Raw genomic sequence first — 16,214 nt, forward strand, 5'->3', positions numbered from 1 at the left:
AGGTCAGCAACTTGCTTCTTCTCTTTAATTGTCTACCAAATGACAGGTGGGTTCGGTACGGAAGCACAGAACACGGGGCTTCAGATCTCCGTTCGGAATCGCAGCGTTGTGTCCGCCATTTTCCTTTTATAATCTTCATCAAATACCTCCTTCTGAGCTACTGTAAAGTGATTTTTCCAGTCTCCAGCGATCCCTAGAAGAAAGAAGAATACGAATCAGATGTTGAGAGCTCTGGGTGGTAGATTAATCACCTGATGTTTTAATCAGAAAAGATACGTTTTATTTGGTAAAAGCCAGTTTTAGTCAGGCTGGGAGGTAATGGGCCACCTGTTTACTTTAGCTAGGATATCTCAATAGGTACAACATGAGATTCTTAATCTTAGGGCTGTGGGTTCAAGCCTGAATCCCTGAATTGCAGGGGGTTAGACTGGAATCAGGGGTCAGCAAACTTTCAGCAGGGGGCTGGACCATTGTCGCTCAGACCTTGTGGGGGGCCAGACAATATTGTTTTTGGAGGGGGGGAATGAACGAATTTCTATGCCCCACAAATAACCCAGAGATGCATTTTAAATAAAAGGACACATTCTTTGTTGTTGTTGTTTAGTCATTTAGTCGTGTCCGACTCTTCGTGACCCCATGGACCAGAGCACGCCAGGCACTCCTGTCTTCCACTGCCTCCCGCAGTTTGGTCAAACTCATGCTGGTAGCTTCAAGAACACTGCCCAACCATCTCGTCCTCTGTCGTCCCCTTCTCCTTGTGCCCTCCAACTTTCAACATCAGGGTCTTTTCCAGGGAGTCTTCTCTTCTCATGAGAAGGCCAAAGTATTGGAGCCTCAGTTTCAGTGTCCTTCCAGCGAGTACTCAGGGCTGATTTCCTTAAGAATGGATAGGTTTGATCTTCTTGCAGTCCATGGGACTCTCAAGAGTCTCCTCCAGCTCCATAATCCCTGCCAAGAAAACTCCATGGACAAGGACACATTCTACTTCATGTAAAAACACGCTGATTCCTGGACTGTCCATGGGCCAGATTTAGAAGGCGATTAGGCCGCATCTGGCCCCCGGGCCTTAATTTGCCTACCCATGGACTAGATGACCCACATGGTGTCTTCTAACTGTAGAGCAGAGGGACGTGGATGGCGCTGTGGGTTAAACCACAGAGCCTAGGACTTGCCGATCAGAAGGTTGGCAGTTCAAATCCCCACAACGGGTTGAGCTCCCGTTGCTCGGTCCCTGCTCCTGCCAACCTAGCAGTTCGAAAGCACGTCAAAGTGCAAGTAGATAAATAGGTACCACTCCGGCGGGAAGGTAAACAGCGTTTCCGTGCGCTGCTCTGGTTCAGCAGAGTCATGCTGGCTCCGTCGGCCAGTAAAGCGAGATGAGCGCCGCAACCCCAGAGTCATCCAAGACTGGACCTAATGGTCAGGGGTCCCTTTACCTTTTTACTCCCACAGTTAGAGGCAGGAATGTTTCTGAATACTAGTTGCTGGAAATCTCAGAAGCGGGGAGTGCTGTTGTCCTCAGGTCCTGCGTTCAGGTTTCTTGCAGTCACCTGGCTGGCCACTGCAAGAACAAGATGCTGGGCCAATGGCCTAATCCAGCAGAACTCTTTTTCTGTATTTATGGCTTTTCCTTCTAGTACCAATATTGATGTTTTGGTACTATTCAGATTTATTGTTCAGTTGAATTGGGGTGGTTAATTAATCAATAATAATAATAAAAACCAAAGTCAGTTACTGAGCTGTTCGTGATCCTAAATCTTTACGGAATGGTGGTCAGAGAGGACGGTGCAAGTCTTTTACCTTTGCGCATAAATGGGGAGATGCTGTGGTCCATCACGGCAGCTGGAGCCATCCTATAGTTTGTGGCGGGATTGTCCTTCATCAGTTCAAAGGATGTGTTGTAGGCAATCTTATCCACAACAGAATCTTCCAGGTTCTTTCCCAAGAAACGTACCACTTTCTTTATCTCGCGCTTTGGATCCTGTGGGAAACGGTGTTGAAATAGATCAGCATTTTGATGGTTCTCGGGTATTCGATAAAGCAATTGTGCTTCCAATTCAGCAAGCTTTGCTGAATATATAAAACCCCACACAGGATAAAATGAAGGACACCCATTATCTTTTTGCTGGACCCTTGGCCTGAGTCAGGAAGGCAATTCTTAAGATTTTGCACGTTTTTAAAAATAAAAATTATACCGCATATAATCCCCTGCAAGATTTGCTTCTTCCAGTATGTCACATAAAATAACCTCAGGGGCTTATCCTGTTGGCTCCTACCTCTTTCATGTCTTCATAGAACAGGTATAGGATGGGATGGTCATTCCTCTTATCCCACCAGCTTTTCACGTGGTCATACCAGGATCCAAAAGCCACTAAATTTTGAGAAAGAGCAGAAAAGTGGAGAAATAATAGGTGGTTTTTATTTATTTTTTAAAAAACCCCTAACAAGTTGAGTCTTGTAATAGAATACAAGGGCCTATTGGCTAAATTGTAAACTGAGAAGTCCCCAGAGCTAATCCTGTCTCAGTTACATATTTGCTAGGGGGCTTTAAACAAGCCACACTTTTCTCAGCCTCAACTCCCCACCTGCAAAATAGAGGGAATTATACTAGCTCACCTCCCAGGGTTGTCGTAAAGATCACTGAGAAAAACACACACAAGGCATTTTGAACACTCAAAAGGAGTTACACAAATGCCAAGTGTTGTTTTTATTCTCACAATGATCTCAGTTTATGGTAGCAGTAGTTTTTGACTAGCCACTCCTGCCTTATTCATTCAGTCATTTGTTTCATAAAACTTGCACACTGCTTGCTTCTGTTTCCATTGGCTGATTCAGGCCTGTGCAGGTTCTGATATTACTCCAGATCAGCTATTAGCACAGCAGCATGAGAATAGATTGGCCAGGGGTGAGTTAGGCCAGGGGTTCTTAACATGTGGCCCATAGACCCTGTGAGCTTCAGGGGGGTCTGTGCACCCGACACAAAAGGAAAAATGTTTGCCAGTGCAATAAAATTAAGTGCATGCAAAACTTTGTGTGTATGTATTTATAATGGCATTTTTTTCTGAAGAGATGGGGTCTGTACTTTATATCAGATTCTCAAAGGGGTCTGTGCCCCCACTCCAAGGGTTAAGTATCACTGGTTAATTTCAGTCCACCATCATGTGTGTGGCCAGTTCCATCTATGGCAATGTTACTTAAATCTTAATGTTACTTAAATCTTAAAGAAAACCAAGGCTAAAATGGTTGTGAGATCAGAACCTAATTCCGTTGACGTTCCCTGTGCATTTCTGCATGAAGATGGTGGAGCAACATAGATCTGTAATCCATAGGTGCTGGATCTAATCCCTGTAGTCTTAACACCTGGGTGATGATGATAAGTATAATATAAACCACATATTCTTCTGCTTTGGCACACACAGAGTTTTCTCCTGGCTTTATAGCTTAAATGGCTGGAGTGTACCACCACTTAGGTCATTCTTTGAGATGCTGATGAGAGCACTTAACTGGCTAGCTATTAACCAAGGAACTGGTTTGAGCAGCATCTTCTAGTACAGGGGTCAGCAAGGTTTACCTCGCCTGAGCCAGTTCACTCCAGCCAAGATCCCTCTGTGGACCAGATCACACACGCACGTAAGTGCGCACCCACAATTTCCGGTGTCTGCTTCTGCACAGACGCAATTTTCAGTGCCGCGGAAGCGAGTCCCCGTGCTACACTGCGCCAGTTTAGCACAGCGGGCAGGGACTTGCTGAGCAGTCAGCTCAGTTTGGGGGCAGCTCGTGGGCCGGTTAAATGCCCCTATGGGCTGCTTGTGGCCCATGGGCCTTAGGTTGCCGACCCCTGTTCTAGTAGATCAGGGGTGCCCAAACATTTTTCAAAGAGGGCCGGATTTGATGAAGTAAACATGCTGCGTGAGGGCTGACCAAAGTTGTTGAGCTGCCACAGGGGCCAGATAAAACTGACTGGCCAAGGGGCTGGATTAGGCCCCCAAAACGGACTTTGGGCATGCCTGTACAGTGGTACCTCAGGAGGTTAAGTACTTAATTCGTTCCAGAGGTCCGTACTTAACCTGAAACTGTTCTTAACCTGAAGGACCACTTTAGCTCATGGGGCCTCCTGCTGCTGCTGCACCGCCAGAGCACGATTTCTGTTCTCATCCTGAAGCAAAGTTCTTAACCTGAAGCACTATTTCTGGGTTAGCGGAGTCTGTAACCTGAAGCGTATGTAACCTGAAGCGTATGTAACCTGAGGTACCACTTTACTAGATTATAAAGCTCACTAAATGCAGGATCACAGTCTGAACTGACCCTCCACCCCCAAACCCATAACAATACTTTATGTTTCCTGGGAAAGTGAAAAGTTTAGCTACATACAGTGGCAAATGGATGGGCAGACTTGCCTCTTCCAGCCATGAATTTCTCCAGGTAGTTTTCCCAGGGACCCGGGTCTGGGTGCAGCTTGTTCATCAAGTCAAAGTGGTAAAAGGAGACAGCGACATCCTTTGCGTTGCGAGCCACGTAGATCATCTTCAGAGAAGGAAAGCAGGGGGGGGGGACACACAATCCAAATTGTACTGGTAGTTTTTCACCCTAGGTACGTCTAGACAGGTGGATTTTTTTTTTGCAAAACTCTGAAACTAGCTGACTTGTGTTCTTTTTTTGCCTTATGTGAGTACCAATAACCCTCCCCTCCAGACAGACAGAGAGAAGAATCGTTGCTATTATTAATCACAAGCAGGAGACTAAGAACTGTGTGGGAATGAATTATTGATTGAGGAGAGGACTGGTGGAAACATCGGGGAATGAAAGGAAAGTTTTATGATGCAGTTAAAAATGGAGTTTCGTGAAGCAGGCCTGCTTAAGGAAGACGAGAGGGAGGAGGACTAGGGTCATTGGAATGTGAATGTATGGTTATTGGAACGTAATTTTGACCTGGCAGGTCCCTCTGAGATATAGATTTGCAAGCCTGTAAATCAACGGACGGACTGCGGGAATGTTTTTAATGGAGGTGTGGAAATGGCATCTGTCCTTTATGTGATATGATTTTTGGAGAGTGTAAAACCCACACAGGAGATGTTTGTCTTTCACCCGCTTGTGAAGATTATCAGAGATCACAAAGAAAGGAATATATGATAACAACAAGAAGATGAAGAAAATAACAAAAAGACTATCTGGACAGAACTGGATAGAACTGTTTGATCAAGGCAGCAGCAAGAGTGATGTTTTGACCCCTTTCGGAACTTGAAGTATGGGTACCCCCAACAAAAAATTTAAAAATCCGGCTGTATAATTTGGATTTACAGTGGTGCCCCGCAAGACGAATGCCTCGCAAGACGAAAAGCTCGCTAGACGAAAGAGTTTTCCGTTTTTTGAGTCGTTCCGCAAGACGAATTTCCCTATGGGCTTGCTTCGCAAGACGAAATGTCTTGCAAGTTCTTGTGAGTTTGTTTCCTTTTTCTTAAAGCCGCTAAGCCGCTAAGCCGTTAATAGCCGCTAAGCCGCTAATAGCCGTGCTTCGCAAGACGAAAAAACCGCAAGACGAAGAGACTCGCAGATCGGATTAATTTCGTCTTGCGAGGCACCACTGTAATGTGATTTGGAATCGATGTGATTTGATTGGCCTGTTAATAAAAATTATATTTAGAAAAGAAAAGAAAAGAAACTAGATGACTTGTGGGATTGGTGCCCAGTAGGATTACCTTGCAGCCATTTTCCCAGAAGGACTTGGGAAGGAGGTCAATTGGGAGGTGGGTCTTCACCAGGCGAGGAGATGGCATCTGAGTTAATTGTTCTGTGCCTGGTGAGCAAAAGAGTGTTACTAGGTTTGAACAGTTGACCTGGGGCATGAAGGACAGTTGACTGTTCCTGTCAGCCATCATTACCTAGCTGTGGGCAGAAGAGGGAACTGTGGTGAGATCTTTGACCTGCGGGCCAAGGAAACTTCATTGCACCAGTAGGCTAAAGCAACTCAGGCAATGCATGGATCACTAGAAAAAGCTTTCAGTATGGTAGTTGCAGGAAACCTTTTGTGATGGCCTGGGATTCAGACTCAGAGGCTGAACCTGCAGAATCCCAGCCTGCACAGGAGTCCCCGCCTCCAGAACCAGCTGAGCTGGGGCTGGGGCCTGAGCCTGAAGGGTCCTCACCTGTGCTGGATCCTCAGGTGCAGGCACCAGCCGAGTCTGCTCTGGCCCCTGAGGTGATGGAGGACCCATTGCCTGCAGGTGCTCCACTCTCAGCCCCATCAGAGGAAGAGGAGGTTGCCTCTGGGTCCGGTAACCCTCCAGCCTCTCCTGAGCTGCAGAGGCTCAGGGCAGAGAGGCGGAGGGAACTAAGTTCCCACAGGAGGAGTGCTTGCCTCCAGGCCAGGAGAGGCAAGTCACCTGAGGACCGGGGCCGCCCTATGCCTCGGGGCAGATAAAAGCCAGTCAGCCCCAGTCCCAGGTTGCGGGAGCAACGTTGTTGCTAGCCTGTTCCTGCCTGCACCCTGTCCTGCTCTTCTGCCAGAGTTCCTGACCCCACCCGACTCCCTGCCTTGGACCCAGCTACAGCTTTGACGGACAGCCTCTATACCGCACCATCGACCTCGGACTGGACTCGGACCTCGTCTCTCGGTTAGCCCCCAGGACCAGCACACCTTTACCCCATGCTCACCAATGTTACAGAATCATATAATTGTGCAGTGGGTGATCCCAAACAGGGACCGAACCTGCAACCTTGACATTACAGTCATACCTTATGTTACGTTTGCTTCATGATACATTTTTTCAGGTTGTGTCCTGCGGTGACCCGGAAGTACCGGAAAGGGTTACTTCTGGGTTCCGCCGCTCGCGCATGCGCAGAAGCGCTAAATCGCTCTTCGTGCATGCGCACAAGGGCCAAATCACGCTGCGCACCTGAGCAGATACGGCGCTTCAGATTGCGGGCTTTTCATGTTGCGAACAGGTCTGCGGAGTGGATCCTGTTCACAACCAGAGGTACCACTGTATCAGCACCATGCTATAACCAACGGAGATATCCAGTTGCTAAACTACGACTCTTATCAGCCCGACAAAGCATGGACAATGGCCTGGCATGATGTGGTTCAGCAATATCTCATCTGGAGGGGCACAGATTCCCCACCCCTGTTCAATGATCTGAGAAACAAGGGAGCTTATTGTTACACCCACACACACCCCAATCTCCGCGGAGGTTCCAGGCATTTACCCAGGGTTCAGGTTCCTTGGAATGAGGCACAGCAGAGACCGTGGTGTCTTTATTATATATGGTTTATTTATAGATGCAGTGGTACCTCTGGCTGTGAACGGGATCCGTTTTGGAGCCCCGTTCGCACCCTGAAGTGAACGCAACCCGCATCCCCGCGTCTGCATGTGTGCAGGCTGCGATTCGCCGCTTCCGCGCATGCACGTGATGTCATTTTGAGCATCTGCACATGTGCAAGTGGCGAAACCCAGAAGTAATGCACTGCGGAGCGCAACCTGAAAATATTCATCCTGAAGCTACTTCAACCTGAGGTATGACTGTATATACAACCTGAGCCTAGGATGGGGCAGGGGGCTTCCAGCTTTAGAGTCCGTGAGGATCCTGTCTCTCCCATAGCTGCCACGTTGGATTCAAACTGTCAGCCCCCATTGCGCTGTGACCCACTCTTCTCCAGCTTGCAAACTGCTTCCCCAAACACAACTATCTCCCCTCTTGCTTACTCCGGCCTACTGCAATTCTGAAACTCCTCTCCCAACTCTGCATAGTCTTTTGCAAACTACCCAGAGTCCAGGGTGCAACGCCCACCCTCTGCGTTCCTTGATGGGCCATCACCCTGTCCTTTGTGCTCTCTTAATGGTCCATCTCTTAAACGTGATTACTTCACAAGGAAGCCTGCCTGGTTTATTTTTTTAACATGGCTTATACTTTAACATGGGGCGCAGGTGGCACAGTGGGTTAAACCACAGAGCCTAGGACTTGCCGATCAGAAGGTTGGCGGTTCAAATCCCCGCGACGGGGTGAGCTCCCGTTGCTCGGTCCCTGCTCCTGCCAACCTAGCAGTTCAAAAGCACGTCAAAGTGCAAGTAGATAAATAGGTACCGCTCCGGGGGGAAGGTAAACGGCGTTTCCGTGCGCTGCTCTGATTCCCCAGAAGTGGCTTAGTCATGCTGGCCACATGACCCGTAAGCTGTACGCCGGCTTCCTCGGCCAGTAAAGCGAGATGAGCGCCGCAACCCCAGAGTCGGTCACAACTAGACCTAATGGTCAGGGGTCCCTTTACCTTTACCTTATACTTTAACATGCTAAATTCAATGCCTGGCGCCCCAGAATTAGAAAGAGGTGGTCCAGGCACCCCACAAATTTATAACACTATTCTTCCCTGCTACGGGTAATATTCCCAATAGCCGTATTAGAAGACTGGGCTTTTTGAGTTTTCAATGTGGTAGTCATCCTCAGCGAGAGAGATGCTGGCAGACAGCATGATTTTGAGAGCTGCTTTGGATTTCGGTTGGCAGGTCCTTTGGGGTGGTCCATTGTATGCATTTAAGACTGCTGAGTCATTTATTTTTGGCTGGCCTGCTACTCAGCAATTTGTCATTGTGCATGCCTGCCCTCATCACTGTGTGATATACCAGAGGTCGTTTTCCTTTGGTTCTGGTATATGTGTCTCCCCCATCTTTTCTTTCACTGTCTACAGCATGAGTAGGCAAAGTAAGGCCTGAGGGCCGGATCCGGCCCAATCACCTTTTAAATCCAGCCCACAGACGGTCTGGGAATCAGTCTGTTTTTATATGAGCAGAATGTGTCCTTTTACAATCATATCTTGGGTTGAAGTAGCTTCAGGTTAAGCATTTTCGGGTTGTGCTCCGCAGCGACCCGGAAGTAATGGAGTGCGTTACTTCCGGGTTTCATCGCTCGCTCATGCGCAGACGCTCAAAATTATGTCATGCGCATGTGCAGAAGTGGCAAAATGTGACCCACGCATACGCAGACACGCAGTTGCGTGTTACGTTCTACTCAGGATGCAAACAGGGCTCCGGAACTGATCCCGGTTGCATCCAGAGGTACCACTGTATTTAAAATGAATCTCTGAGTTATTTGTGGGGCCTGCCTGGTGTTTTTACATGAGTAGAATATGTGCTTTTATTTAAAATGCATCTCTGGGTTATTTGTAGGGCATAGGAATTTGTCCATTTTCCCTCTTCAAAATATAGTCTGCCCCCCCCCCCAGGTCTGAAGGACAGTAGACCGGCCCCCTGCTGAAAAAGTTTGCTGACCCCTGGTCTACAGCAGGCATAGGCAAACTCGGCCCTCCAGATGTTTTGAGACTACAATTCCCATCCTCCCTGACCACTGGTCCTGTTAGCTAGGGATGATGGGAGTTGTAGTCCCAAAACATCTGGAGAGCCAAGTTTGCCTATGCCTGGTCTACAGGCTTTTCCTGAAGGTCCACTTAAGGATGGTCCAAGAGCCAGGATAAGACTTATTTGACTTGGGTCCAATCCAGCACATGCCTCTCTTGATCTCCACTGCTAGTGATCACAGTGCTAGGCTGTTGTTTAAAGTGAGGTGAGCTGTCATCTCACGCATTTTCAGGCAGAAGTAGTTGAGGCTCCGTTTGCGCTATGCATTTAAACCAGTGTTATATCACTAAACAGTCATGGCTTTCCCCAAGGCATCATGGGAAATGTAGTTTGTTAAGGATGCTGCTGAGAGTTGTTAGGAGGCCCCGATCCCCTTCACAGTGCTACAATTCCCAAAGAAGAGGTGTAGGCTGGTAAGCCACTCTGAGAATTGTAGCTCTGTGAGCAGGAAACGGGCCTCCTAAGAGCTGTCAGCACCCTTAACAAACTATAGTTCTCACTATTCTTGGGGAAAACCATGACTGCTTAAAATGGTGTGGTACTGCTTTAAATGCATAGCAATGGTGGCCTAACCATCCTAACGTCCTCCCTGCACCTGCTCCCACTTCTCTTTTTTCTCCCAGTTTGGGCGCTGGATGTTATGAAGAGGGAAAACCACCCTCAGAAAATTACGTGTGATCTAAACATATAAAATAGTCTCACTCACCTGCCAGAAATGCAGGTTTCTTTTATGCTCCCTTTCCTCAAGGCACGGAAGAGGAGCTTTGATCCTTGGCCAGAGATCAAGAAAAGATAGGGAAGCAGGAACCCAGAGGAAACTGCTTATTCCTCCACCCACTTTAATTTTTACCTCTTCACCTCGGATCTCTGAAATGCAAGTTCTCTCGGTAACTCGCACGCAAGTTTACCTGGTGGCATCCTTCCTGGGGCAGCAAATTCCAGCATGGGCACTTTATTGAAAATTGCCCGTTTGCTTTTGTCGGGGTCGCCATCGTTCCTAATCAAGTCCACAATTTCACTCATCCATGTGGTCCCTGGAAACAAACAAACAAACAGAAACGAAAAGTAAGACAGGGAATTTTCTCAGAAGTCCAAATGGGCTGATACACCTGCTGAAACATCTCCAGCCAATGCCTTAAGATCAATAGGGGTGTCCTAAGGCAGGCTTCCTCAACCTTGGGCCTCCAGATGTTTTGAGACTACAGTTCCCATCATTCCTGGCCACTGGTCCTGCTAGCTAGGGATCATGGGAGTTGTAGGCCAAAAACATCTGGAGGCCCAAGGTTGAGGAAGCCTGTCCTAAGGGACACAGGTGGCGCTGTGGGTTAAACCACAGAGCCTAGGACTTGCCAGTCAGAAGGTCGGCGGTTTGAATCCCCGCGGCGGGGTGAGCTCCCATTGCTCAGTCCCTTCTCCTGCCAACCTAGCAGTTCAAAAGCATGTCAAAGTGCAAGTGGATAAATAGGTACCGCTCCGGCGGGAAGGTAAACTGCGTTTCTGTGCGCTGCTCTGGTTCACCAGAAACGGCTTGTTCATGCTGGCCACATGACCCAGAAGCTGTACGCTGGCTCCCTCGGCCAGTAAAGCAAGATGAGCACCGCAACCCCAGAGTTGGCCACGACTGGACCTAATGGTCAGAGGTCCTTTACCTTAACCTCTCAAGTAGTTAAATAGATACGGCGTTTCCGTGCGCTGCTCTGGTTTCGCCAGAAGTGACTTAGTCATGCTGGCCACATGACCCAGAAGCTGTACGCCGGCTCCCTCGGCCAATAAAGCGAGATGAGCGCCTCAACCCCAGAGTTGGCCACAACAGAGAGTGAATATCAAGGCTTCCGCTTGTGCTTTGGGAGCATCATCCTATAGGATCAAAGGTGTTGGGAAGGGTGGGGCTGATTGGGAGGAATTGAGAGATGAGCGCCGCAACCCCATAGTCGGCCACGACTGGACCTAATGGTCAGGGGTACCTTTACCTTTTATGCAGCCAGTAGGTTGTAGGGTGTGTTTTGTAGAACCCTCGAAAAGCTCCTAATAATTAAAATCTATTGACACGCATAGGTTACAGCCATGTGGCTCAACCCCTATTGCGCTTACTAGGCTGCAAGTCTCACTGTTTTCTTGTAGGGCTTGTTTAGCCATACATGACTCGAGCCACAGACTCCCTATTGCAGGCAAAGGCAAACTCCGGCCCTCCAGATGTTTGGGACTACAATTCCCATCATCCCTAGCTAACAGGACCAGTGGTCAGGGATGATGGGAATTGTAGTCCTAAACATCCGGAGGGCCGGAGTTTGCCTATGCCTGCTCTATAGGTCACACTCTTCCGGAGGCATTCCCTAAATGTGTAAACACATGGGGGCAGGGCAGTGGGGACAAAATGGCAGCTTGGCGTCTCCTTGTGCATTCTTGTACAAGATGGCAGCCTTCTGTACTACCTACACATTTCAGAAGCTGCCCTCCAAACTCACAGAGGGCAACGATGGCAGTCAATGGGTGCAGGGGTGCCAAGTTGAATAAAATATTGGGGTGGAGCCCAGGAAAGCCCCATCCTGCATAATCGGTCACATGACGCAGTGCGCGCACACCATTTGAATGGCAATGCCCATCAACTTTGGTAGAGCTTGGCCCCCCTCAAATATTTTATTGGCGAGGGGCTGAAAACCCCTTGGCCCCTAGGAGTTGGGCTTTGTGATGTTCTGGTGTTTATAAATAATATTATGTCCGTGTGATAATATTAGAGTAATCAGGGCAAGTTGATAGGTGGGGTAAGTATGTAAGAAAGGGGGATACAGGGCAAGGCCTTCTTGGTGGCTGCTCCCAGACTCTGGAACTCCCTCCCTGAAGAAACTAGCCTGGCTCCCTCCTTGCTGTCCTTCCAGCAGCAGGTGAGGACTTCCTTGTTCCAACAGGCTTCTGGGAACTGACTACCACCGTTAGACACACCGAGATGGACCACACCAGACAGTGAATTTTGGGCGGTCATCAAAAGGCAGCAGATTCTCAACGCGGTCCTGTTCCCCACACAACGCTCACCCGATTTGGGGTACGTGGATATCACGATATCATCAGGCCTGCTCTGGAAACGGTCGATCCTGTCCCAGTCAAATGAGAACGCGCAGACCATGGGGATGCCACGGACCGTCTGCCAGTCTTTCCGAAGATAAGCATCTGGGCTGCCCATCTTTGGGGAGGCGCCAGGCAGTGCAGTCAAAATAAGAGAAGACGAGAGGACCACCTGCAAGACACTTTGCCGAATAAAATGCAGGAGGGGGGAGAAGTGGAGCTACGGCTGAATTTTGGGGGTCAAAGTCCCCAAATTATCATCCAGAGAGGGACAGATGATGGGGCCAGTGGCAAACAGACCCAATGCCACCACTCAGGCCACTGTGGCCATGCTCTGCCCCCACCCCTCCGGAGTTTATTTTGGCCATTTATTTTCATTTTAAAGGTGTTATAGTACGGGAGCAAAAGGGACGCGGCTGGCGCTGTGGGTTAAACCACAGAGCCTAGGGCTTGCCGATCAGAAGGTCGGCGGTTCGAATCCCCACGACAGGGTGAGCTCCCGTTGCTCGGTCCCTGCTCCTGCCAACCTAGCAGTTCGAAAGCACGTCAAAAGTGTAAGTAGATAAATAGGTACCGCTCCAGCGGGAAGGTGAACGGTGTTTCTGTGCACTGCTCTGGTTGGCCAGAAGCGGCTTAGTCATGCTGGCCACATGACCCGGAAGCTGTACTGGCTCCCTCGGCCAAGAAAGCAAGATGTGCGCCTCAACCCCAGAGTTGGCCACAAGAGAGTGAATATCAAGGCTTCCGCTTGTGCTTTGGGAGCATCATCTTATAGGATCAAAGGTGTTGGGAAGGGTGAGGCTGATTGGGAGGAAAGCTGCTCATGGGCCCAGTTTGAACTCCTGGCCGGAGGTTCGCCAACCCAAGTCTAGACTGAAGTTTGCTGTGAAAACCTTGTGTAATACTGGACTTAACCGAAGCAGTAATGCATAGAGGTTCTCTCATCTATATACTGCTTTGATTGGCAGAATTGGCACTCCTACAGGCGCCACATAATATCCATTCTGCGGAAAAAAACCATCCTTGTTTAGACAAGCCTGCCCAGATCCTTAGAAAGTTGAGATAATTTTAATCTGTTTTAGTAATGTTCTGTATGTTTTAAAGTAGGGTTGTAAATTTTTCTCAATATCACTCTTTTCTCTTTTTGTCAACCGCTTTGAGGGTGTGTGGGGTTTTTTTACAAGCAAGAGGTGTATAAAAAAGTAAAGGTAAAGGACCCCTGACAGTTAAGTCCAGTCGCAGATGACTCTGGGGGTTGCGGCGCTCATCTCGCTTTACTGGCCGAGGGAGCCGACGTACAGCTTCCGGGTCATGTGGCCAGCATGACCAAGCCACTTCTGGCGAAACCAGAGCAGCGCAGGAAACGCCGTATCTATTTAACTACTTGCAATTTGGGGCGTAACAGGGAGGCGGGTGGCGCTGTGGGTTAAACCACAGAGCCTAGGTCTTGCCGATCAGAAGGTTGGCGGTTCGAATCCCAGCGACGGGGTGAGCTCCCGTTGCTCGGTCCCTGCTCCTGCCAACCTAGCAGTTTGAAAGCACATCAAAGTGCAAGTAGACAAATAGGTACTGCTCCGGCGGGAAGGTAAACACCATTTCCGTGCGCTGCTCTGGTTCGCCAGAAGTGGCTTAGTCATGCTGGCCACATGACCCAGAAGCTGTACGCTGGCTCCCTCGGCCAATAAAGCGAGATGAGCTCTGCAACCCCAGAATCGGTCACGACTGGACCTAATGGTCATGGGTCCCTTTACCTTTACCTAATTTGGGGCGTGCTTTCGAACTGCTAGGTTGGCATGAGCTGGGACCGAGCAACGGGCGCTCACTCCGTTCGAACAACTGACCTTCTGATCGGCAAGCCGCAGAGGCTCAGTGGTTTAGACCACAGCGTCAACCATGTCCCTTTAAGAGGTGTATAAACCTTATTAAATAAATAAATAAATTTAAAAGATTTTAAGGACACATGTTAAGCATATTACATACTGAATAACTAACGGTAAAACTATACAGTGGTGCCTCGCAAGACGAAATTAATTCGTTCCGCAAGTTTTTTCTTCTTGCGAGTTTTTCGTCTTGCGAAGCACGGTTTCCCATAGGAATGCATTGAAAATCAATCAATGTGTTCCTATGGAGACCGTCCGGGGACAGAGGGGAAGCGCCACACGCCTTCCCCTCTGTCCCCGGACCTGTTTAAAGCAAGGGGCGGTGGGGAGAAGATTGCTTCTCCCCGTTGCCTGCCCCGCAATCTCCGGGGACAGAGGGGAAGGCGCGCGCGCCTTCCCCTCTGTCCCCGGACCTGTTTTAAAGCAAGGGAAGGGGCAGCGGGGAGAATCGCTTCTCCCCGTTGCCGCCCCTTGGTTCAAAAGGGGTCCGGGGAGAGAGGGGAAGGCGCGCTGCGCTTCCCCGCTATCCCCGGAGCTTGCGGGGCAAGCTTCGTTTTGTGAAGCAAGCCCATAGGGAAATGCGTCTTGCGAAGCGGCTAAGAAAACGAAAAACTCCTTCGTCTAGCGAGTTTTTCGTCTTCCGAGGCGTTCGTCTTGCGGGGCACCACTGTATATTAATCTCAACACATACAGCATTATAAAGTAGTCAGATATAATAAGATTTTCACAGAACAGCAACTGCTGTTCCAGCTTAAACTCAGCCTCTGCACATGGCAGAGAGCATAAACTTCAAGCGAGAGACAGCTCAAGAGAGAGTGAAGCGGTCAAAAAGAGGAAGTGAGTTTTTCCAAGATTTACAGACAAAAATATCATCTCATCAGAACCAACTCGAGAGCAGCCCCACACAGAGACGTTATCTTTGAGCAGCAGTAGATCATTGCCAAAGCTTCTGCCTTCACAACCACGCCAGGCGGCAGGGCCGGCCCAAGACATTTTGACACCTGAGGCAAGCCACAAAACAGTGTCCCTCCCTGGGAGGGATGATGGGCAAATGAAGATGTATACCAGGGACAAGGTGCGGAATCAAATCAACCATAGCAGGTGGCTGAAGTGGGAATCAAAGCCCGCTTCGAATCATGTCAGACCCCAGGAGACCCCAGAGAGCAGTTTCTGGGCTGGGGGGAGACCAGCAGCACCTCCTATTTGCCAAGAGGCTGCTGTAGAGAAAACATCTGGAGCGAGGTGCCAAGGAGGTGGCAGAACCAGCCTCCAAGGTGCGCATGGATTGGCAGCACTAACAGGTGATGCATTCCTTGGAGGCTGGATCTGCTGCCCCGTGGGTCCTGCCGCCTGAGGCGGTCACCTCACCTTGCCTCATGCTGGGGACTGGCCCTGCCGGGAGGATCTGAGCAACCAGTCAGCAAAAATTGCACCCCTGAATATTTCAAGTCACTCCTCATTAAAGAGTAGCCGAAAGATGACCACCTCAAATTTGAAGTTCAGGCACCTCGTTCCTCTTTGCTTTTGCAGCTTTCAAAGGCAAACTTCCCTCCCAAACTTTTAACAACAATTCCAAATTGAAGCGTTCCCCCTTCCTGCTCTGCCCCGCTCCGCCCTGTTTCAACAAGTTCCCAAACTTGGAGCCCTAATCGACTTTCGGAGAAAAACAGGCACTTGTTTTCTGAAAAGCTGTGGCGTTATTTAGACGGACAAAAGGGGGGGGGGAACGGAGGCTTACCTTTCCTCATAGACAGATGGTACTGCTGTAGTGGCGAAAGACAGAGAGTCGCCCAGGAGGTGGTGTGATTTTTTCACAGGGATATAAACAGGGAAGGGTTTAGGGAGGCTTTCTTCACAAACAAAAGAAAACCAACCCTCGGGAATAAGGCCAAGGAAACCAAAGGTCTCAGTTGCCCAAACAGTGTGTGTG

At 49.2% G+C, this 16,214-nt stretch overlaps 1 protein-coding gene across 2 annotated transcripts; it reads right to left on the reverse strand.

Annotated features, from left to right (window-relative positions):
- LOC308571241 (sulfotransferase 1B1-like) lies at positions 1 to 16,214 on the reverse strand. 2 transcript variants are annotated; one of them, XM_081166808.1, is made up of 8 exons: positions 16,023 to 16,214; positions 12,375 to 12,576; positions 10,253 to 10,378; positions 5,697 to 5,794; positions 4,398 to 4,524; positions 2,277 to 2,371; positions 1,801 to 1,981; positions 1 to 193 (listed from the first exon to the last, which is right to left on the reverse strand). In XM_081166808.1, exons 2-8 carry the CDS (start codon positions 12,520 to 12,522, stop codon positions 81 to 83), a joined length of 888 nt encoding a protein of 295 aa, XP_081022934.1. In that variant the 5' UTR covers positions 12,523 to 12,576; positions 16,023 to 16,214; the 3' UTR covers positions 1 to 80. The 2 variants fall into 2 exon arrangements, with proteins under 2 accessions (XP_081022934.1, XP_081022935.1); XM_081166809.1 differs by having other exon boundaries at positions 12,375 to 12,586; positions 16,023 to 16,213.

Source organism: Podarcis bocagei (assembly GCF_964188305.1).
Source record: "Podarcis bocagei genome assembly, chromosome: 13".
Classification (NCBI taxonomy): Eukaryota; Metazoa; Chordata; class Lepidosauria; order Squamata; family Lacertidae; genus Podarcis; species Podarcis bocagei.